The 24919-nt window shown below is 42.1% G+C and overlaps 1 protein-coding gene across 1 annotated transcript in view; it reads right to left on the reverse strand.

Moving 5' to 3' along the window:
* The window catches only part of FOXN3 (forkhead box N3), a 126025-nt gene that overhangs the window by 81092 nt on the left and 20014 nt on the right, over nucleotides 1-24919 (reverse strand). Inside the window, exon 3 of the mRNA XM_066552181.1 lies at nucleotides 13327-13463. Coding sequence (XP_066408278.1) covers nucleotides 13327-13463 — 137 coding nt within the window. The remainder of the gene's footprint in view (nucleotides 1-13326; nucleotides 13464-24919) is intronic.

Consider the following 24919-nt stretch of genomic DNA (forward strand, 5'->3'; position numbering starts at 1 on the left):
GAGACTCCTGCAGAAGTCAACACACAAGACACTTGAGTCTCACTAGATTTAGGGAATCTACCACAACTGCAAAGAGACAGCAACAAATATACGTGTGTAGAAAGGAATGCTCAGCCAGCATCTCACTACCACTGGAGAAAAAAGCAGTTTGTGACTGCAAGAACCTTCGGGAATGGTGTGGGTGTGTAACTTATACACAGTAAGGACACAGCATTTATCTCTGGTCATAGAAATTGATAGCAAGTATGAACACAGACTGAAACTTAATGATGATTTTTCTTCGTTTGCACCAGGTCAGGTGGTGTCTCAGTGGCTCAGTTAAGATGGGTAATAAGGAAATTCTGCACATATTACCATCTTTGGAATGCTAGATTTTCCCACCACACTAAAGCCATCCACAATGCAAGACTTTGCTGAGGAATTCATATTATAGATCAGCTGAATAAAGGCATTTAAATTTTCCATGTCTTGAAAATGCAGTTTGCAAATGTGCTCAGGATCCATCACTTATTTCTGTTTGCCTTTGTGTCACAAATTTCAGACTAAGGGCTCTCCTCAGGTCATCCAATTCAGCTTCCTGCCAGCAGAAAACTCTTTTCTACAGGCAATTTTCTAGAATTTTATTGAGTCTGCTTTTCAGCACTCTACCAGATGGATTTCAGACAATCTCCTTTAAGGAACTAATTCAGTCTAGTAAGTTCATTATTTGCACCTGGTCAATGACCAAGGGAAGATAATCCAGGGTCTGTGTACTTGGCTCCTTCTCATATGCTATTAAAATGGGAAGTTTTCCATCCTACTGTCAAAATCTGTTCACAGCAGCAATACAACAGCAGCAGAGAGACATCCGCCTGAAAATCAAGTAATTGTGTCTACAGAGAGATATTATTAACTTGTTTATGGCATCAAAGCAACCTCCCTTTTCTACACTGCAGTTTGAAACCTGGTAATCAGAAGATAGCAAGTGAAGACCAGTCCCCTCTCCTCAGGTCAGAGTCCCTGGGTAGTGTTTGCCTGCTCCAAAGCACTCCAAATGCCTGTGCCAGCCCAGGCTGCTGCACTGCTGCTGCATTAGAACACCAGGCTGAAAGATGCAGCAGAATGCCAAGCTGTGCCTAGCAAATGACCCTTTTTCACCAAGCTTGTGAACTCCGAGGAATCATGAAGCTGAGGTAAAGCATTTTCCCCCTCTTTTTCCTGGCACTGGAAGACTTTCCTATAGCATTGAAGTGACTTGAAAAATCAGGTTTGCAAGTCAGGAAACCTTTAAGGCAGGTTTGTAGCACACACTCACCAGACTGTAACAGTCAATACGAAGCACAATGATGCCTCCATGCTCTTCTGGAGAGAATCTCCTCTGGGACCCAAGCATACCATAAATTTACTAGCACAGCACTGTGCCATCTCAATAAGATTATGGCTCAGTGATGGGTTCTCACTGGTAGGAATGCTTTAAGAAGGCCCTTGTCCTTGACAAGCCCCAATACTTCAAAAAAGCCCCACAACAAATCACCAGGATCACACTTAAAGCACAACTACACAAGCGTCTTCACCAGCACAACTAAGAGGACAGTTTGCTATTCTACAAGGGCAGCAAAAGCATCTTAAAATGACTTTGCAAAGAAAAACAAGAAAACACACCAAAAATTCCCCAACAAACCTCCAAAAGCCCAAAAGCAACCCTCTACTGAACAACCGGGTGATTCTGCTCCAAGGGTCTTCAAAGCTCAACACAAACCAAACTCCTAAAGCTCTTGTTCCATGTAATTACAAAATATAGGGCTCATGAATGCAAACTGCCCTATTTTCAAAGCAGAGTTTTGATAGTGATATCCCCAGGGTGACAGAAAAGGACCAGCTCTAACACTTCCAGGAGAAATTTCCAGTTTCTTTTCTCCCCCAAATCCGACCAAGTCTACTTCTACACACGAAGACAAAAGCAGCAAAATGTACTTAATAATCAAAATATCTACACCGCTTTAGCAATATAGCTGTCTGTGGCTCTTAAACTATCATGGAATAAATGTGTTTGTATAAAGCCTTCCTTTTACATTATATTATACTTGCAAGTTGCAAAATAAAATCTGGGTACTCCAGAAGCTTTGTTTGTTATTAATTCCCTTAAGTTTAGAAAATTATTTCATTCTAATTAATTGTTTTATTTATTTTTTTAATCTCATGAGAAAAATGGTCTTCTTCATCTTTCATATGCAAAACAGCTAAAGAGAGAACAATTTTTTATATAGAGAAGGAACTCCAATTAATAGAGATCTTAAATACGTGGGGAGCTGTTATGAATTTTGCCATTGATCAGACAGCTGCCCGAAAAAAAAACGCCTTTTCAGGAAAGTTACATAATTAAAAGTAACCCAATTCCTTTTTGTTTGTATTTTTTTCTCCATCTGCTTATCCAGATTAAACATAAAAATTAATGAAACCCAAATGATGTCAAATTTGCTAAATTTACATTTCTCTTTCATATACTTTTACCGGGCCTGCATCCTGCTTGTCCATCAGTTATGAATTTCCAATGCTCCATGGACATTTGAAAGCGCTGTACATTTTTAATAACCCAACTTTCAGTATCTGCATTACTATGCAATTCATTTTTCCAAATTCCATGTATTCTGTCTTAAAAAACATCACCCTCACCACCATCACAATAGAATAAACCACAGGATTCAACACACTTCTAAACTAAGTGGAAGTGCCAAAAAGAGAGTCTGTTCTAAGCATCTTTAGCTTTTCAAACTAACCTTAGGAAAGTCTCTACCAAGCCTATAACCACTGTTTCAACAGAATTTCTTTTGGAAGCATATATAATGGAATTGTGATAAAAATAGTTACAGAAAAAAAAGCAGTGAGAGGCGTAGAGCTCTGCAATATTTATACCACCCAGGCAGACAACACAGAGAACCCATCAGTGAGGTTAAAAACCGCAGCACACAGAACAACTGACAACAGCAGTCAGGTATAAGGGGCCATAAGAAACAAATGCAAAACCCCTCTACATAAAATTGGACACTGACTACTACCTTTAAAAGTGAGCAGAATAATAAATTACAGTTATTCTACTTTTACAAATAAAGTCCATGTAGTCCTGATTCTAATACCAAAAATATGTCATACAAGCTAATGAAAGAAAAATTGAACAAGTGCATGCATGCTGCAGCCAGCCAGGAAAGAAATACATTTACAATTGTATTAGCAAGACCCACTGGCTGTGCTATCTTGGATGCTTTAAGGGCAGAGCAATAAAAAATTACCATACATAACTGCACTGTTCATATGAGCTGGCAGAGTGAGTACTGGCAATTAACAGGAGGGGATTGTCAACAAAGCAGGGATGAGTCAGGATGTAAAGAAAGGAAAGATCTTTTATAAAGCACTGATCCACACTCATATTTGAGTTGGCCAACCTCTTCAGCCATTTGCCTTTCACAAAGGAATAAAGGATCTGAATGCATAGAGGTGGAAGGCATGCTCCCTGGTAGACAGATACACAGCTGTATGCGACAATCCAAACAACTTCACCCCACAGAGAGAGCTGGGCTGCAGCCCCACCCACGTTCCTCTTCTGGTATCCACAAGTTATTCACCAACAACACAAACCTCCCTAACGAGTTTGCCAGTCACACCGATGGCACAAACCCTCTTCAGACCAGTTGTCTCAAACAATTCTCCCATCACTGTTCTCTGAGTATTTGCTCTTTTGTAATGAAAATAGGTCACCTGCCCTAAAACAGTACATTTTTGTTTTAAGTGCAAGAGAGAACAGCTTCCCTGGCAGCCAGGCTGTCTTTTGACATAAAAAGTACACTGCAGTATATAGACATATCTGTGCACTGAAACCCCAGAGATCTGCACATTTATTACTAAAACCATATGCAGTCATAGGGAAAAAAGCCTCTGACAAAATGGGGAACCTTATCAAAAGAAGAACAACACAAAACCCACCCGGATGAAACCCACAGCCTGTTTAGTCCATTTATATGACCTAATGACAAAGATGAATTTTTCACAGAAAGTGGAAGAGCAACATAATATAGCACAGTAAATTTGTGCTTGCTTCTATAGCCCATGTGGACTTGAAGTACTGGAGAGATTGATTTAAATGTAAAAATCCCACAAGGACTAGAATCTTCTCCCAGATGCATTTATTTGTATTAGCTGTGAACATAGTAATCAAACAAAATTCCACCTTTTGTGGGATTATCACTTAATCATTAGCCTCAACATTCTCCTGTGGTCGGAGACTAAGGTTCCACTAAGTAATTTACAGCCTGCGCCTAAGCCTCCCATCCCCACTCTTTCAACCAGTAGCAAAACAAGCAAACAAGCAAGCAAGCAAACAAACAAACAAACAAAAATCCCCAAAATCCAAGAGGAAAACGCTGCATTTTACAAACAGGTTCACAATTCAGAAACAGCACAGATACCATCAATGAGTACCGCATGCCTACAGACTGGTCTCAGGGACACCTGGAATGGAAAGAAAGCCAACAAAAAAAAATTCAATTGAATTCAATTTCTCGAAATCTATCTAAAACATGGCCTCTGAATTCTCACTTGTGTATGGCTGCAACAAAACTGCCTCACAGAACTATGGGGTTTCCATAATAAAGTCGAAACATCTGTGAAAAAACACACTACAGAAAATCAAATATAACCTCCAGAGTTTCAACAGTGCTTTACTGAAAAAGAACAAGAAGTGCAAGTGCTGAGTACTTCTGTTTAGCAAGGGGAAAGAGGAACAACTGTTTTATCAAGTCACTGTTGCACTGGACAGGCAAAGAGACATACCTCTCACCCTCCATTCTTTTACTCCAGGACAATGAGGTGGTAAGGAAAACAATCTCAGTTCCCCAGCACAGAGAACTTTGAGGAGAATAGAAATTTCTCTGCTAAGGATCCTCCAACACCTCCAAAACCGTTTTATATAATCACTTTATTCTGATGAAACAAGCAGCTTGATTTTTCCAAGTCAAAATTCAAAACCCAAGTGTAAAGGAGTTTTTGTATTAAGAAGGACTCTATGCTTTTTGTTCCACAAGTTCAGAAAAAGGCATTTTAATACCATTTAAGCCCTTTCTGGTTTTACTCATCTGAACCCTGGAGACTGCTGAGAAATGAAACTCTAGCAAAACCTGCAAGTTTTATTCCTACAAAAGCCAGTTCCATCAAAATAGGAGAAATATCACTTTTACTTATAGTCATACAGAGGGCAGATCCACACACACTGAAAACTGCGTACAACAGGAACCCAGGTGATAGAGTTATAAAAGCCAGAAAAAACATGGTCAGTAATCACAACCTGCATGAGACAACTCCAGACTTGAGCTGAGGCTTTCTGACATCAGAAGTTAAGTCATACCTGACAATGACAAAAATTATGATTCAAGCATTCAAATACTATAACAATACTATAACAAAAGAAATTATGCCAAAATGTACTTTCTTTAAACAAATTAATAAACTTGCCTTCTCCAGAAAGGGTATCAAATGATACAGAGATACTACACCACCACCATACAGCAGCCTGTATATACACATATGCATACAACACATCCCAGAAAAAGTGAATTAGTCAATAAAGGTTCAAAAGAACTAACCCACTAAAACATCTTTTAAGCTTTTTATCTAAAAAAAAATACAGATACTGAAGAAATAGGACATCTGTGCTTTAAAAGAAATAATTCACAGAAAGACTGATTGATACTTTGGGCAATACTGGGTTTAATACACACAGGTATGAAATGAAACTGCACTTTCTTTTAACTGTACGCATAAGATAACTGGAAACACTATTGGAGCAAGCCTGGCTTAGCACATGGGTGACCCTTATAACTGGGAGATGAGGGAATCAGAGGATTTTGTTCAGAACAAGGACCAGCTGTTCTGCAAGGTCCAATGGCCCAGGGCCCAAGCTGATGGTGCACCATGTAGCTCAGTTTTGTACCTCTGCTGGCTAACACAAGGCCTGATGGGCCACCTTGATCACCTGGACACCACCTTGTTAACATTCTCCACAGTCATACTGTGAGCAGCAATGAAATGTGTCCCTCTTATGCTCTGCTTCCCACTAACACCATGCAGAGAAGAGGAAATGGTTCTCTCTGGCCATGCTCCCCTCCTGGAACATTCCTCTATGGACAACCAGGATTTTCAGTAGATCTGTCACCTTCCCTTATGACCTGGGGAGAAGATGGGTCGCCTGCAATCAGTTCCTACAGCTCTTGGACTCAAGTGGACTACTCCAAGTCTGCAGGGCCTTTGAACCTGTGTGTAAAACTGATATTATCAAAGAAAGATTGCATATGGAACAAATTGGTTACACAAATATTCAGAGTTTTGCATAAACTACAACAGCTGCCTCACATTTTAAACATGTTCTCTATTCCCTAAAATATATTAAAATGCTAGGTGAAATGATGAAAGGTCCACACAGGCTTTTGTTTAAGACAGAGCTGCAATTCTTGGAAATAGTCAATGCCCCTTAACTTTGAGTTTAAACAATTATTAAATATACAATAAAGAGTTAAATTGTAGCATGCCTTAAAATCATAACCATTACACATAAAGCCATCCCTTACCCATTGTTTGAAAGATTCAAGTTATCTGAATATTTTTTACTAGTAGTTCATCACTATTAGCATAACATTAAGAATTGTTCCATTAACATCACTTTTACAACAGAACTACAAATAATGTGACTTTCCCTGTCAATTTTTCTTTATACAAGCATCAAAGTAAAGCCCAATAACTAATAGAGAAGTGAAGAAAATCTAAAAGAAAATACAAGAGCATGATTAAAACTAAATTAAAAATTTAACTTGAGTTATTGAAATACAAAAAAACCTTTTCATAATCCAAGAGCAGCAAGATGTGACACACTATGATACTATTTGTGGCTTCCCAAGCTTCACGAGTCTGTTTTCAAATTCAGAAGTCAGATAATTTACATGGCTGTAATATTATATGATTAACAAATGTGATGCTCATGGTGACCACTGTTCATTGCACTAACACTCCTTCCTGAGTCTGAATTTTCAACTCCTAAAACTTCAGTGAACTGTTCCCGAACGCTGCACAGGCCTCCCCATCTACACAACGGCTGCAGCTGTCACAGTGACACAAGGGCTGTTAATGGCATGAAGGGGGACACATCCACTCACTGCCCAGGGACCAAAGGTGAGATGTCCCTCACACCCTCTGCTTTCTGCTCCACCCCACAGCTCATGCACTGTGCAACCCTGCCCTACCTGCACCAGCACACGCTCCAGGGCAGCAAGGAAGAGGGATGAGGAGCTGCAGAGAAACAGAAGCACAGCATCCACGTGCTTCAAGTTCCTGCAGCCAGCAACTCACAGCTCTGTCAATGAGGCCACTCTAAGAACTTTCATAAGGGAACACCCAGGCCTACAGAGGGTTTTACAAACAAAGCAACAAAAATTTCAAAACACATCCCTACACTTTCTTTTTCCCATGAACTTAGTGGAAATATCTACGGTACCATTCCAAGTTATCTTTGGAATAAGGCTATATTTATCTACAGAAGGCACAGAGGAGGGGAAAAAGAGCCTAAGAAGCCAAGTAACTGGAAAGACTGTTCACAAATGGAACCATGAAAAATAACATCATAAAGCAATGAGCTGGTGTTTGCCTGACATCTATAGAAAGATGACAGACTAAGGACTCTGCTTTACAGTACTTTACCAAAAGTCTAAATACATGCAAACAAAACAAAGACTCAACCAAATCTTCATGTATTTGACATGTAAATGGAAAAAATGATATTTCTTCTTTCTGGAGGTATGAATGAGAAAGAATTGAAAACATTTCAGTTGAAAAGTCTCAGAAGCATGTGACTAATTTTGAGAGGAATGAAGATGTGATTAGAGGGTTATTTGTATTTCTACCAGCCATTCCTGCATGAAACTGTATGTTAGAGAGATCAGATTCAGACTTTCTGCTCCTCTTTTTCTGTCCAGGATCTATGGTCACCTTTCTGAATTTATCTTTCCTCCCTACACATCCTTCATGCTGTAAGGTGTAAAAAAGAAAAAGAAAAAGAAAAAGAAAAAGAAAAAGAAAAAGAAAAAGAAAAAGAAAAAGAAAAAGAAAAAGAAAAAGAAAAAGAAAAAGAAAAAGAAAAAGAAAAAGAAAAAGAAAAAGAAAAAGAAAAAGAAAAAGAAAAAGAGCCTTTTTAAAAGTAAGAAGAGTTGATCTGTTTTGTTTCCTGAAACTGTGTTCAGTGGGATCACAGAAATCTAATGGTTAGAGAACTGGTAAGAATATGTTAGAAACCAAGTCCTGGATTGAGAAATCCTCAAATATTTATGCACTTATCAGTGCATTCACTCCAGCAGAAGTTCTCTTTGCTGTTCATACCTGACACCAAACTAAACCAATATCATCTAACTTGCCAGAAAACAGAAATAAAGCAACATAATCCTGAAGTATAGATGGTCTTCAAATTAAGGCATGTGATGGTGGCAGAGGGCACACTTCAGAAGAACTTGTATTCTCTATGATCTCACAAACTACAAAATTATGAAAACAAAACAAAAATTCCCAGAAGACTCCACCTTAACACCACACCAAGAGAAGAAAACTCATTCTGACTCTGCATAGGAAGTAAAATAGTTAGATCTTTCTTGATAAAGTGGTTGTAACATGCACAGAAATTAGTATTAGACATCCCTATGATCAGCTTCATTCCCTATCAAAAGCAAAAACAGTAACACAGAATTAAACACATGTTTCCAGACTGCAAAGGGCAACCAAATCATGTCTTTTCTATAGGAGACACCCGAAAAGTCTTTCAGTGAATAGGAAAAGGTTGTTTCACCAACTTCCCCAAATGGTCACAGATCACATCTGATCTCAATGCAATGTACAGATAGGAAGGGTGCTTATAATTTGTCAAATGTGATAACCTACAACTTTGATGTAGCTTCAATAAAGAACTGCAAAAGGTGGAAGCTGTGACAGTAAAGTCAAAACCTGTAAATATTTGAAGTTGTTCCTCCAGCAGAGCTGCACTGCTCCCACGGGTGAAGTGGGAGCAGAAGGGCAGGACTGAGTGATAAAACTGTGTGCTTTCGGCCTTAAAATAGACAAATGCAAATGAAAGCATGCCCAGGTCACCTCTCCTGCCATTTACCACAGAGCTCACAGTGATGGCCATCACTTTCTCACAGTGATTTGTAAAACTTGGATTTTCAGGAACAAAGCTTTATCCACCAGGTTTCACAAATCTTTCTCTGTGTCTCTACAAAAAAATTTCAGAAGTTAGACAAGGGTTCATAACCACAAAGTCTCTTTTTCTAATCTCAACCTTGGGCTAAAGAATATTTTTATCAGAAAGAGGTATCAAAAGACAAGACAATGGAGAAATGATGAATGTTTAAGGAGCTCATGGCTTGTACTTTTATTTAACCAAGTATGTATCTATAAATATATTTCAAAGTTGCTATTGCCAAAATAATTGTAAAATTTAAGAAGATACACATTAGTCTAACATGCCTATTTTTCGACACCAAGGAGAGCTCTTCCTTTGTAATGATGTGTATCAGTGTTAGTTTGCTCTTTAAATTCATCATAAACGACGTGCTTTATGACACATGCTTCAATTAGAAGAACCAGATAAAAACCCAAGGGGTTTTGTTTGTTGCGAGTATTGATTTTTAAGAACACACATCCAAGCCAATTAAAATTAAATAATTCACCTTGTGATATTCTACTTCTTCTCTTCTAACAGCTTACAGGTAATCTTTGCCCTGAATTGAAGGAGCAAATTCAGACAACTGCAGTCTGAAGTTCCTTCTTATGTACAATGACAGCAAGGTTGCCTTTTCCCCCAAAATGTCTCCTATACATGGAACCCAGTGTAGTCCAAATGTCATGGCTTGAGTCATTTTAATCTCAAATGACACTGGTATAACACTCACTCAGCCATCCAAATGAATGGGTTCGCATCATGAAACTCCTTCATAAAAGGTCCACCCCTGTCACATTTATGCAGGATGCTCTACTGAAGTCATGAAACTGAATTATCTGATGCAATTAATTTAACTATGTTCAGGAAAAGGGGAATTTATGTATTCAGTAATCATCATGCTTGGGATATTTTTACAATGCATTCCTCCACTCTGTGCTCAATTCTACCCTAAGCTGCTTATGCAGATACTAAACAGAACATGTGATTCATTTGTGCATCTTTATTCTTTTAAAACATCTGATAAAGACAAGGAATAGGTCAATTTGCCCCCGTGGAATTTCACCAGCTGACCCTTATTCCTAGAGCCTGGAATAATATTGGCAAATTATCTGTTCCAGATATATTTAATTAATATTAAGCGACATAGCTTCTCTTAGTTGTGGACTTCCATTTCATAAGATGGACAGACAGCAAAACCTCTGCCACCCAAGGATTTTTTTCTAGATGTACTGTCTTCACCATAAGAAAAATTCCCCTTAGAATTTGTTACTATGACGATGCATTGCTCTGGAGATCTGACTATGGTGGAGTGGATTTACATTTTCTACCCCTCCTGAAGTCTTTGTACACATGAGAAAGCAATCACTTACACATGGGATTACTGTTTTTTTCCAAATGCACAGGGAATATTCAACTCGTTGAGAATATATTGGAAATTTATTCAGAAAATTACCATGTAACTGCCAATCCAGAATTAATTCAAAAGTCACTGATAGGCTAGACCAGCTTCATGTTGACGTTTCACCAGTCATTAGCAGCAGAATGAATAAATATTTTAGAATACTATGGGGATATTAAGTTTTATTTAACAGTGGAAATGCTGAAAGACAGCCAAGTAAAAGTAACAGTAAGACCACAATTTCTTCATATAAAACCTGGCCTTTGCTGTATTTGCAAGGCATTTGCTCCTTCAACCACACAAGCTCTTTGTTTTATGATGCAGTCATTACAAGGAAGACTCCAAAGCACTTGGCAGCACAAGCAATGTAGCAGCAGCTCAGACATCCCATGGGCTCCAAGGAGAAAAACCTTCCCTTTCAGTTTTGGGACTTGCTTGTCAGTGTTTCAGCAGACTCCTCCTTCTCCCTTGCTCAGCTAGACTGGGCAGTGCTGAAAGCAGGTAGTGATTGAAACCCACTTCTTAAATCCTGTACTGTCTGGCACCTGCCAGTAGTCCTCTCTTCTCCCACTCATGAAAACAGGCTGTGAGGTTCTGGACACACACCCCACTGGAAGAGGGCAGCACAACCTCTGCCCAAGGTCTGTGACTCTGCAGGCATCCTTTGCCACATACAGCAAGCACAGAGCAGCAGTGGGCACAGGGCTGTGCAGGATGAGGACAGGGGAGCAGCAGGCACAGGGCTCTGCAGGATGGGGACAGGGGAGCAGTGGGCACAGGGCTGTACAGGATGAAGACAGGGGAGCAGTGGGCACAGGGCTGTGCAGGATGAGGACAGGGGAGCAGTGGGCACAGGACTCTGCAGGATGAGGACAGGGGAGCAGTGGGCACAGGGCTGTACAGGATGAAGACAGGGGAGCAGTGGGCACAGGGCTGTGCAGGATGAGGACAGGGGAGCAGTGGGCACAGGGCTCTGCAGGATGGGGACAGGGGAGCAGTGGGCACAGGGCTGTACAGGACACAGGGTAGCTGTGCCCCTGTGTGCTCCCTGACACCCAGACAGGGTGTCTCTAAGGATTCATCCCTGCAAGGACTGCCCACAGCAGTGCTGCTGCATTGCCTCCTTCAGCCTAGCCTAGAAGAGCTGCCCAAGTCGTTGTCCTGCTGCCAACATCTGCCACCAAATTCCACAGCGGTTCTGGCAAACCCAGCCCATTGAGTCAACAGTCACTTCACCCTTAGAAAAATGGGAGTCCTCGGGCTTTCAACTGCATGTGTATGCTAGATTTTTCTGTTTGTGGGGATTAGAAGGGATCAAAATCTCTCAATTTCTATGTCAGATGTACATTACACTTCTACTCAATATGAGAATTTACCAATAAATCTGTATGAGCATAATTAAAATACTCTTTAAAAGGCAGCAGTGACAATAAAGCAAGGGCCAGGAAACATGCTTTGTTCAAATGCACAAATTACAGTTTTAATCCATTACCTAAATTATTCATCTGTCCTGCCGAGCACAGTAGTGAGGGGTACTTCCACAGGTGGTGCTAGGGACAGTGTTTGCCCAGCACCCCACGAACACCGGGACAGCCAAGCTGCACCGCCTCGGCACCCCTCACCCCTGGTCACGCCCTGGCTTCCAGAATACAATCCAGGGGCCAGGGGCATCCCCGGCCACCGGGGCGATCCCCCGACACAACAGCGGGCGCAGGGTCTCCATTGCCAGCGCCGTGCCGGGATCGCCGTTACCGCGGCAACGGCGCGGCCGAGCCCGGGGGCCCGTGAGGCGGCAGCGCCGGCCCGGCCCGGCCCGGCCCGCGCGTTGCCGGGAGACGCGCCGTCACCACAGCGACCATCACGCTGCCCTGCCGGCCGCTGCCCTCCCTCCCTCCCGCCAGCCTCAACACTAACGCGGAAAAATAACAAGAACAACCCCACCGCTCAGTCCCGGTGCTGCTGCGGGCCCTGCGGCTGGCTCAGCACACCTTCCCCGTCCTGAGGGGGAAGCACGGGCCATGAACCGCATTCCCGGCCCTTACCGGCATCGAGGAGAACGCAGGTCTGCCAAACCTCAGCGCCCGCTTTCCTGCCTTGCGGATGGCAGCCATAGATTATGTCTCTTTGCTAACACTGGTCATAAATGAATGCCAGATCAAAAAAATGCAAAATGAACAGAAAAACACCACCCCATGTCTGTTTGAAGCAAAGGAGAAAATCCAGGCTAATCCTAAAGGACGCCCATCCACCACCAAGGGCTGGTCAAGCCACCTGGGCACCAGCTCAACCTGGTGGACATCCTGAAGCTGCACAGGCAACATCGGCCCTCAGCTCTCCCAGGAGAAGAATGAGCCCATCTCCTCTGAGCGAGGGAGGGAATCGTGCCTTCACCAAAGGGGATAAGTGGGCACTTCAGAGCTCTCCATTTGCCCATCTGCATTTTTACTCCAGGTGCTCCTCTACCAAAGGGCTGTTGCAGGAAGCCTGCAGGCTCTGCTCAGGAACGCTGATGCCAGCAGGGCCATGCGCAGGTAAAAGGTGCCCTGGACACAGTGGAAAAGGCCAGGCCAGACCCGCGGTCCGGGGCTTTCCACACTCACACATTCCAAACTGTATCCCTTGATTACATTTAGTGTCTTACCAAAGAATCATACCCAACACGGCAGGAAAACATTTAGAATTGTAAAATGCATCTAGTTCTTACCTTTGATATGCCTGAGGAGATGTGGGAGGTGTATTGAACACATGCGAATATGGGTGATAGGGTGTCTTTTTCAAAGCCTGAATAAGATTTTGTCTATATTCTGGGTCTATACACCACAAGGACCCCTTTCCAATACTCTGCAAAGAGAAAAAGATTTTTAAAAAAATCAAATATTTGATCTAATGGCACAGCCGTATTTATTTAGCAGTTTTTGTCAGGAAAAGCAGTGGGTTTGGGTTTTTTGTCTGACAGAAGCGAATATAACTTGCTTGCCAGAGATTATTGCCCCATTAATAATGTATTATGACTATATGATTTAAATCACAATTCTGAGGGAAAAAAAGAATGAATGTTTGGTTGCTCTTTCTCCCCCTCTCTCTTGTTACTAGTTAATAGGATTTAATAATATCTGGCAATTTTCCAATCACCTCATATTGGAAAAATAAGAAGCTACAGTTAACCGTTAAACAGAAACTTTGAAAAGAAGTATCTTGTTTTTTGAAGTAGTTTTCTTTTCCTTTTGCTGTTATACAAACAGAAACAAGGCTAAAAAGGAGAGGGTTAAACACCCTAGCAACTGTTTTAAAAATATAAGGACTTAATCCTCCAACCCACATGACATCAATACCATTATACTACAAGAGGAAATTAATCATCTTTTCTCCCCAGAGGGAAAAAAAAAACCCAAAAAAACCCAAAACAAACCAACGAACTAATACTAAAAAAAAAAAGCCCACAGTATAATCAGAGTATAACCATTTAAGTGTGTTGTGAAATTGTGATCAGCTAAAACAACAGTTACTGTAATTACCCTTTCTGGACTCAAGGAACAACACCAGCAGTTAATCTGTAAAGTAAAGATTACACTAAATTCAGTGTTTATTCTGCAGTTACAAGCAGTGCAATTTCATTTCTTGTCTCAATCCCATCAGAGGTCAAGCTGAGGATTTTGGATTGTGTGAGTTCTCAAACAAATATGAAAACTTTGCCTCAGCTTCACTATGAAAGCATATGGAATGATAGTTCAGGAGCAGTGTTGCTGTGCTTGATCATACACAAAAGCAAACACAAATCCTAACTGTTTACTGAACTCAACTGACAGGCATTCAAGGCATTATGCTAAGATTTTTTGGTAAATGTTGATGGTTTCTGGAACAGGTGGGGGAGGCTGTATTACTGCCTCTAGCTGCTTTTCAACCCAGGACCATGCCTTTCCTCTGCTTCAACTTCTATCAGTGAAACAAAGCTCTCAGTTAAAGAACAAGCACACACAGACACGCACACAGAATCACATCAGAAGAAGGACACTATTTTCTTAAACCGTATAGAAGACCAAAACCAGACACTTGTTTCCTTTTGAAAACTTGTATCTTTGCCCTACCACTTCCTAAGTGCTCCTCTGCCCCACGGACAGCTTTAGGATACACAGTGCAACATGCAAAGTGCTTACAGAGAGCAAATGTGCACCAAGTTCTCCTCCCCAAAAATAAATGAAAAACAAAAGTCTTCTGCAATGTCCCTGGATGGCTGTGTGTGCACCTAGAAAGTTTCCAGCACCATGTGAGACTTGGCTTGAAGGAAAAGGAGAGCAGCCAGCACAACCCACAGGAGCTGTGACAGTCTTCTGTCAGAAAGAAGCAGGGCTGCATGCTGCTCTGGTGGAACAGGAGCATGGGGTCAAGACTCTTCAGGATGGCTTGCAGGGTTCAAGTCCATCCATCCTTTTACTGCCCAAAAGTGCCCTACTAGGAGGCCACAGAAGAGTCTAAGGGGAGATATCTTCCAGCACTTGAAATGAAGCAAGGTCCTGATATGGTGAAAAAAGCCCAAAACTAAAGGGGTAGAGAGAAGCCAGCAAGCCTCTGTGGCTCTGATTTTAGCAAAGCACTACAGTCAACAACTGAGAGATCCTGTGCTACTGTCAGCTGAGGAAGCCATGCACCACAGTCCTCACACCAGTCTGCAAGGAGGAGGCTGTTACACTTAGCCCTCCTAAAATATGGGACAATGAGCCAGACACATGACAAGGCCAGTAAGTGATTCTTAGGCAAAGGACAGAGTCAAAAATAGAATTCAAACATCCCAAATTCCACTTCCACGCTCTATCCAAGACCCAAACTAAGAACATAAAATTTCCTTTTAAGCAAGCAATGAGCAAAACTAGGAAAATTTTTCAGGAGAAAACCTTTGCTGGATTCCTTACTTCTTACAGCATGGGATAAGCTTATAAAAAAAGCTACACTTAAATACCATCTACCTTATTTGTACTTACTGGAACACAACATATTGTTTCCAAACTTCTCTGTTTTTTTCATTTACTTCTAAGACAGCCTTGTCATCTACCTGGAAGATATTACTCCCCAAAACCCATCAGTTAGTTTAAGCTGAGGGCCTTACAATATGAAGTCACTACTGAAGACTGACTTCAAAACCTTTCATTACTGTTAAGATAAGTTTGTGTGGTTTGCCCATATTCTTGCAAAAGCCAGAAATAATCTCACTGAAAAACAGGAACTCTGACAAAAAATATTGAGAAGTACACTCCTCGTTAAAAAAACCACTGGGAAGGCAGATTTGCTATATTTTCACTGCAACTGAACTGACTTATAATTTACTAGCAAAAACAAATGTAATTTAAGGCAAAGCTTGCCAACTTTGCAATGTTCTCTTTTAAGACAGTTACTTTTGTTTTTCCACAATCACATAACAGAGCATGAATAAAAAGGAAAACTGAAGTGACATCTGGTTGAGAAACCTTCTTGACTGTTAGGAGGTGTGAAGAGCTTTGTTAACTGTCTGTTCAGATGTGTCATTAGTCTTCCCATGTACAGAGCAATCACAGGGAAAGGAAATCACTGGAGCTCAGACCCCTCGGTAGTGATTAATTTCCATCTTATGACACTTGGCGTGCTGCTTCACTACCTCCTCCAAGCCAAAAGTCAATAGTGACTCCAATCAAAAACCAGCAAGGAAGGGTCAAAAAAAATTCTCTGGATTACATTTGTCTCCCAGGCAACAAGTGACTGAGGAGTGGATAAGAGCCCCCTGATATCCTCAGCCCCACATGCCACCTCCTCCCAGGGCCAGGCACAACCACCTCCCTCCTGCCGAACACAGGTTGCAGCTTCTGCACTGATTCCTGGTTAAGGTGATTAAAAACTGGGGAATGTTATTACAAGTCCTCTTCATGTGGTCCAAGGGTAAACTATAGTTGAGGGTAAACTACTTCAGAGGTGCTAATGGGGAGAGAGAGAAACATACAGAGTGACCCAACGAAAGTCTGATTGAATACTTTGTTTAAAAACAATCCTGATTATTTTTCACATGGAGAAATTGCTACTCCTTTTAACATCACTTAACAGATATATGTAGATTGTGCACAATACTGTGTACTAACTCGCAATTTGTTAACAAATTTGCTCTCTCATATATCAAATATCCAATTCTGATTCCCTCCCAGCAACTAAAGTCAGTGCATTGCCAAGAAAAGAAAGGTACATGATACACTCAGTGTTCACTTGTTTTTTCTTCCAATGGACTGCACATAGAAGTTTTTAAATACGACTTTACACAACCTATTAATATTATGTTTGGTCATTTTTTAGTAGCATTGAAATTTTAAAATAATTAAAATGCTGCTTGTCAGCACTTTCAATTGCTATAGTTGGGAATTAATAGCATTATCCACTAGTAAAACTCCTCATTGTCAAGGTTTTGCCAGCATATACCTCACAACTACCTGGCCTCACACATCAGCTACTGCCTGCCCAAAGCTCAATTAAAAGAATTGTGTGTTGAGCTCTTTCTGAGACCAGTGGCTGGAAAAAAGTACACAACCCATTGTATTGGGTTTGCACGGTCAGATTTTGGTACTGCAGGGGCTACATCCATCTACATAAAAATTCCAGATAGTGTTTATTTGAAGAATTTTCTTCCCTGGTTATTTTAGCACAGACTTGAAATGTGTTAGGAACACAACCTTTTTCACAGAGCTGTTCTTTTCACTGCCCTAAAAACAAGTCTGGCCAAAACAAAGCTTTGGGAAGAAAGCAGATACAGAAACCACAAAGCACGGGCTCAGGGAGATGTTGGCATATCCAAATTTTCCCTTCTGAAGCTCTGGTAACATCTTCACTTTGTATCTGCCTGGAGGAGCAGCCCCAGGTACCCATATCTCTTGCAGCAGCATCACCACCAAGATGGTCCCCAAGGGAACAGAACCTTAAGGGAAATCTGCCAAAAGGGAGATTTTTTTTTTCCTCTGTGATGCCTTGCATGTGCCTGGGCCTTCTTCCATAAGCCCATTTCAGTCATTTTCCTCAAAGAAAACTGTTTTTCTCACACAATTTGATGTAAGTTACATTCATTACGCTGGCTCACATGAAGGGTGTGACAAGCATCCAGAGAGCTGTGGCAAAGCAGAGGAGGAATGTGGGGACACAGGGAGGGGAATGGGAACTGTTCCCTTCTGCAGCAGGAGCCCTGGTGACATCCTGATGCACCTTGTGAAACAGCACACTGAAAAAGGAAAACCAGGACTCTGGCTGGACAGAAAGCAGCTTGTAAGACAAATGGCAAAAGCAGTATGACACAGAGCAGGGGTACAGGGGCTGGGGTGAGCTGGGCAGCAAGGCTGGCAGACAGCCCTCAGGGAAAGGCCAGGCTGTGCATGGGAAACCAGGGACGCTGAGAGCCTGGGCACCAACACAGGTGCCTGGAGGCTGGGAGGAGAGGAACCAAAACAAGACGCCCACAAGTGACTCCAGAGCTCTGCTCACACACCTAAACTCTGCCAGCAGGCTGAGAATTTTAACACAGCTCTGAGTTAAGGACCTTGCTACTCAAAAACAACAGCTGCCCACTGAGCAGATCGGTACTTACTTCTCCACTATCAGATCAGGAGGGGATGAGTGGCCATGGCTAGGCTTTCTTGAACCAAAATGATCAGCGCTATGAACCAGGCAGCTACACAGACTGAAGGGGTGCAGATGTACACCATCTGAAAAGTATGTCACATTGGCTTCAGTAACCATAAAAGCAAAGAGAAAAAGCAGAAATTTCCTATTACTCAAAAACGGGCATTAGCAACTAACATCTGCAGCCCCAAGCTATCAAATACTGAAGTCACGTTACTGTGACATCTGTCCCTGCCTAACCCAGTGGAGGTTGCTGCAGCTGTTAACACAGGACCTGTGAATATCATTAATATCACCTTCTTCAATGATTAGGAAACTTTTGTTGTCAGTAACTCACCATCAAAAGGTTTCTCTTGTGGATGAAACCTACTGTTGTTACAACAGGTGATCTCTTTGCAAGTAATAGTGGAGAGATTACTGGGTATTAAAGGTTCTTACTTTAAAGAAATATTTATCCTGAGCTCATTGTGTCCAGATATGCTGCAACAGCAGGCTTGAAGCAAACCTTTCACAAAGATTTGCCACTCTGCTTATCCATGGGAATGCCCAACAGCTTCTACAGGTCCAACTGTTCAGTATGATCACAGAAGGGCTTCTACAGGAACAAAAAGAATTGTAGGATAGAACTATACATCTCACCACAGAATTTAAAACAACAGTCTGAGTAACTACATCCAAGACCAGAATCTGAAAAAGATAATCTTTTTAGACCAGAATTGCAGAAGCATATTTCTCAACTTCTATGACTGCACCACATCTAATGTAGCAGCACAAAGCCATCAGGCACCTTGCTGACACTGTTGTCACTGTTGACTGCTCACACCTGTGCAGGAAGCCTCTGGGGGTGGTGAGAGCACACCCAAGGCTGTCAGGAAGCAAGGACCTGCAAAAGCACCTAAGAGAACAAGGCCTGATGGAAGAGTCTATCCATAAAAAGAGCAGGGTACTTCACTCGCCACCTGACACTGCAGTCATACAGCAGGCAGAGCAATTCTGGAAACTCTGACTAAAACAAGTTTCTGGCTGGTTCCCAGGAACAGCAAACTATCATCAGGAATTCCTCCTAAATACAAATTCCCCTTTTCTCATCCTATGAAAAAATATATTTAACAAGAAATGTGAGGTATTTTCATGAGGAAATTGAGAAGCAATTGAGAAGAAAGAAGGCAAGTAAAATACTTTCCAAGTTGCACCTTATGACACCCTGTCTTCAGCTCTGAAGTGCACTGAGAGGAACACAATAATCACTCCAAAATCCACCTCAGGAGAGAATGACTTGCTTAAATAACTTTCTTGTACTAAGCAAAGAAACCTGCCAAGTGACTTCAAAGCCATCCCACAATACAACACAAATTACACATACTTCACTAAATATACCTCTACCCTTGAAGGTTTGCAAACGTTGTGCTGGCACTATGGGAAAGAAGTGATTCATGACAGCAAAATTCACCAAGACTAGAAAATGCAAGCCTGTTGTGACCCCTGATGCTGTGTTGAATCAACACTATGATGGCAAGGGCAGAGATGTTTTTCAATATCCAAGGAGAGAGAACCTAGGCAACCAGGAACACTGCTCAAAGCCAGCTCTATGCCGTTCACTTGCAGACAGTGCTGACAAGAACTCACCTTACTTTTTTAGTTCAGCTACTCATCCCTCATGTTAGTATCATGCTCCTCCAAATGAAGGGTATCACTAATAAAACAAAACCAACTCAGAACTAGTTCCTTCATTTACATGAGGCAGAAATAGCATACTAGTTTCAAAACTTGGAAAATATATTACATAACAAATTTTAAACTATTTGCCTGGCAAGCACTCAGGAAGATTTAAGATCAGATGCCTAAGTTGGTCTGCTGGTCTGTTTAAAACTCCATTGCTTAGCTTTACTCATTGGTATTTCAAGTTATCAAGAAAGTCATAATGTTGCTTGCTCTGCTGTCCTACACAGATTCTCCCATTTTAAGTAGTTTTTTATGGGTGGTCACAGACAATACTAAAACTTTATCCTCTCTAACAGCTTGCCTACACCTTGCATATGAGTCTGGGGGTTCTCTAGTTACTCCTTTTTATAAACAATTGAACTTATTTGCAGAAATACACAAACAAAGCATTCAATCATCTAAGGTCAGCTAGGTTTTTTTTCTGGGATTTTTTTTGAGGTTTTGTTTGGTTTTTTGTTTGGTTTGGTTTTTGTTTGTTTGTTTGGGTTTTGTTGGGGTTTTTTGTTTGTTTTTTTTTTAAATTAAGAAGTACAACAGCGAAGGAATTCTGAAAGAAAGAAAAACAAAGCCACTGCCAGCGATTCCTATTATTACAAAATGCATTCCTCAGATTCACTGCAATCTTACATAAAAATTACAAATAACTATTCATGCAGTTTAAGGGCAGATTTTCTTCATTCTCTTTTAACATTTCTAGCACAGACCAGTGAAATCATCTATGTCCAGCTTTAAAGAATTGCACTATAGACCTTGACTGGATTTTAATGACAGTGACAACTGCTTACTAAGCTTTTAATTTCCATAAAAATCCCCCGACTTACAAACTTAAGAGTAGTAGAAATTTCCCCTGCTCTTCCAAGGAAAGTTTGGTAATGTTAGGCGAGAGCTTGACACCAAGCTGAAGTAAATCTGAAGTAGTATCTGCATGCAGCATAACAAAACCCTCACAAACACTTCTGCATGTTTTCAACCTTTCCTCAGTAAAGCAGCAGTCACAGCTGAGCTCAAGCACAAAGGTGAAGAAGCGTGACAAGAAGAGAGTAGCTAAAACACAATTACATGACCATAAACATATGCTCATCTAGTGCATGAAATTAAAGTTTTGATTCGAAAGCTTGCTGGAGTACAGTGTTCAACCCAAGTAAGCCAGTTGCATCAAAAAATCATCAGCATTTCTTAAGAAAACAGAAGGTTGGGGCTTTTAAAATCTTATTTTGCTCCAAGTAAAAACATCCATTACTCCAAGTCATGCAAGTCCAAGTCTTTGTTTTCACACTCAACTCTTGGTATTTTAGCTCACTTGCTCAGTGAGCTACTCCAGACACCAACCCAGCCATCAACCCTTTATTCTTATTTGACTTTATGAAAGTGGTCTGGTTCTTCCCCAAGTGATACAGCCACATGAACCACCTCCACATCTCTGCTGTTCTTCCAGTCACAAAACGGGAACTGTCTTTCTGACTGCAGAAGTTGGGTGGGTATATTACTTCCCTAAGAATGGAAGTATGGTTAGAGAGAAAAAGGACTATTTTGTCTCAAAATGAAATAAAACAAAAAGGAAGCCAAGCATATAAATAAACAATGATAAAGGAATAAAGAGGCCAGATCAGCACTGAGAAGTAACAGCTGAGAAAAGGAAGGCTGTGGCATTCCATAGTCAAAAATACTCAACTTATTCCAGAGGCAAGATGCAGCACAACATCCTGAAACACAATAACGTGTCTACCAAATACACACTGACTGTCCAGTGGTCTTCCAATATTAAAGAAGCTCAAGTCTCACCAGCACAAGACATATCAGAAGTTTGCTCTGTACCTCTGGGCTTGTATGTATTATCAGAGTGAAAGGCCCTGCCCTCTGCAGCAGTGCCTTCCGAGGCTGCCCACTCCCCCCCAAACCTGCAGGGAGCCCCAATAGTTGTGTCACAGGCACAGAGCCTGTGGCCTTGTCTATCTGCCACAGGCAGAGCAAAGAAACAGCAGCACAGGACTGACTGCTTTTGGGTTTTACACAAATGAAGGCATTCATGGGCTTTTAAGCTGTCTTTTTCCTCAGCACTTTCCCTCCTGTGAACAGAGAAGTTAGGAACGTCTTCTATTGCATGGCCTAGACACTCAGCAAGTCTGAGCTGCAGCCAAGACTGCCAACCCAAAGCATGTCTCCAGAGTCCAGGTTCCTGATCCTGCAAGGGGCATGTCAACACCAGGTCTGGAATGATTCTCTACCATTATTTCAGTCACAGTAACCCACTGCCCATGGGCACAGCTGGTCCACTGCTCCTCCAGCACACCAGCACGTTCCGCTGGTACAGGCACGCTCACACAAAATGACTGCTAACAGCCAGCAGTGGATCTCCTACACATTAGCTTCCCACTGCTCTCATCATAAAACAATTCCTCCAACAGGCTCAGGAGGTGTTGCACCATGTCACCCACCTCCAAGAGTCGTATTCAGCTTGTTAGATATCGCCTTGTTGAGTTTATATGTGAACCACCCTATAAAGCTATTAGGCTGCCACACAGTAACCCTGCAAGCAGCTGAAGCAAGCAGTGTCATTAACTGCCCCTAAACAATGCCTGCCTCCTATACAGAGTTGATGTTGTTTCATGCCAGTACCTAGCAACCCCAGACATTGCCCAAAGTCTCCCCAGGCTAGGCAAAGCCCAGGAGCTGAAGAAGACAGGCTGAGACACTGCAAGGGAGGAACGAAGTGCAAGATCAAACAGAAGCAGGGAGACTGGGCTGGGAAACAGGAGAGCCCAGAAGACAAGCCTGTCATCCTGACTGGCCATCACAGGCATACTTGAGGGAGATTGGGCAGCAAGTAGCATTAATAATGCTGTTTCAGCCTATAGAACTTCTGTGTATACATGGAAAGTGTAATTAACCCTACGCTATTGAAAAGAAAATTGAGAAGACGCAGAAACGAAAGAATATAAAAAGAAGTCCTCAAGGTCACCTATAAAAACCATGGTAAGAAAGGAAAAAAACTCCCCTGACTCCAGACCAATAATCCATTTAGTGGGGTGGGCTAATTTTGTATCAGAGGTACACTCATTTAAATACCCACTGGTTATCCATGCCCTTCATATTATCTACAACTGGAAACTTAGTTTTCTTACAAATGTATAGTTACATCATATATGAAAACCTAGGGACAATTTTAAAACACAACCCTTCACAGAACAGATATTAAAAAAATTATTCAACACTTATATCTGTGCTAAAGGTTTACAGGTCACTTTTTGCTTACTGCTGTATTAATGACGAAACAAGCCAGCGAGTGAATTTCCAGGGGAAGGGGTTAACAGCTAGCAGAAACGTGTGAGAGGGAGTAGGTTGTACTAAATCCATTATCCGTGACCAATAAAAATAGAAATAAGCAAGACCTGACAAAAGCTAATGGATTTGCACCATTTCCCTCATAACTGTTTATTTAATGTACGATTTTTCCTTGCTTACTGTTTAATATTGGTTTGCACGATTGAGGAGAAAAACCAGGCACTTTGATAAATCATTTGAGAGGTTCCCTGGATGTGGGGTTTCCAAGTGTTCCTGGGTTATTTACAGAAACAAAGCTGTGCTCCATCCCAAGTCCCACTCAGCTGCCTCAACAGATCCCTGTCACCTTCAAGAGGCACATGCTGAGGAATAACCATCCTCCTGCAACAGAGACCTCAGTGCTACCCACATCCATCAACACACACATTACTTTGACTACTTATATACACATTCCACTCTGCTTGTGTCCCATTTCTATGCTAGATGCAGAGATACCTATTTTTTACTATCTTCCTCTTTCCTCCTACTCTCTCTCATGGCTGAATGAAACCCCAGAAAGCAAAACAAAACACCTCCCCATGCTGCAAACATCCTCCAAAATGAAGCAACTCATGACTGCAGTGAAGTTTTCATCTCGTTCACACAGCCCAAATCAGCATAAACTTATCAGGGCAGGGCCTGGCTTCAGGAGCCTCAACAGCCCAAATGTTATAACTCAAAACCTCATGGACTCAAAAAAACCAGGGACTTCACCACGACTTGGCATTTTTGCAAGCAGCCTACACAAAACCTCCTTCCACTCAAACACCAGGTACCACCACAAACCTCTGGAGAAATACCTCCTAAATTAAACAGTAAGATCAATGGCTCTGCAATGAAGACAAACCAGGGAAAGACCAGTTTAGCTCTAGGAGCAAACTAGGCTCCTGTGGGGAGGTCAAAACCCAGCAGCTACAGTACACACACTCACTCTTAGACACTGGGCACCCTGGTGGGACTAGAACTGCAGTGCCTGCGGGAAAGGGCTTTCCTCAACTACTGGGATTTGGCATCTCATTTTTACTGTAACGCAAACGGAGCAAGAAATCTCACCTGAGAGGCACACCACTGAAACCTACACACTGCCAGAGAGCAGCAAGCCCTCACTGGGACCAGCTGCAGAGTCAGAGCACTACCACCTATGGCAATAACCTCTTCCTGCATCTTCTGGAGTGCTGGCCATAGAAGTCTTCCAGGGAGAGTCAAAAACACACCTCAAGTGCACCGGAGCCTTCCAACATAGGGAGGCTTCAATCTCAAGATGGCCAGGAAATTACACATGCAAGCAGAGACAGAGAGCAGGCTGCTAAGCCACCTACCTGTCACCACTGACTGCTGTGTCACAGGTCACTACAGGCACCCTCTCCCAGTCCTAACTGTACCTTTGGTCTCCTCTGGCAGCAGAGTGTGAGTGCACAAAGCTTCTTCCCACACCAGCTACAGCCCGTGGAAGGCTAGAGATAGCCAGGGCCATGGCATCCCCACTGTGGCATGTGGGTTAAACACAGCATTTCCACCCTGGCAGCAAGCACAGTCCCCTCACCCTCCCTGGAAGTGCAGGGCACCAGCCCCCCCTGTGCCACAGCTGGGGAATCTGCGCCCAGCCCCAGGAGATGAGCAGCCTTACCACCAAG

Source organism: Molothrus aeneus, chromosome 6 (assembly GCF_037042795.1).
Source record: "Molothrus aeneus isolate 106 chromosome 6, BPBGC_Maene_1.0, whole genome shotgun sequence".
Lineage (NCBI taxonomy): Eukaryota > Metazoa > Chordata > Aves > Passeriformes > Icteridae > Molothrus > Molothrus aeneus.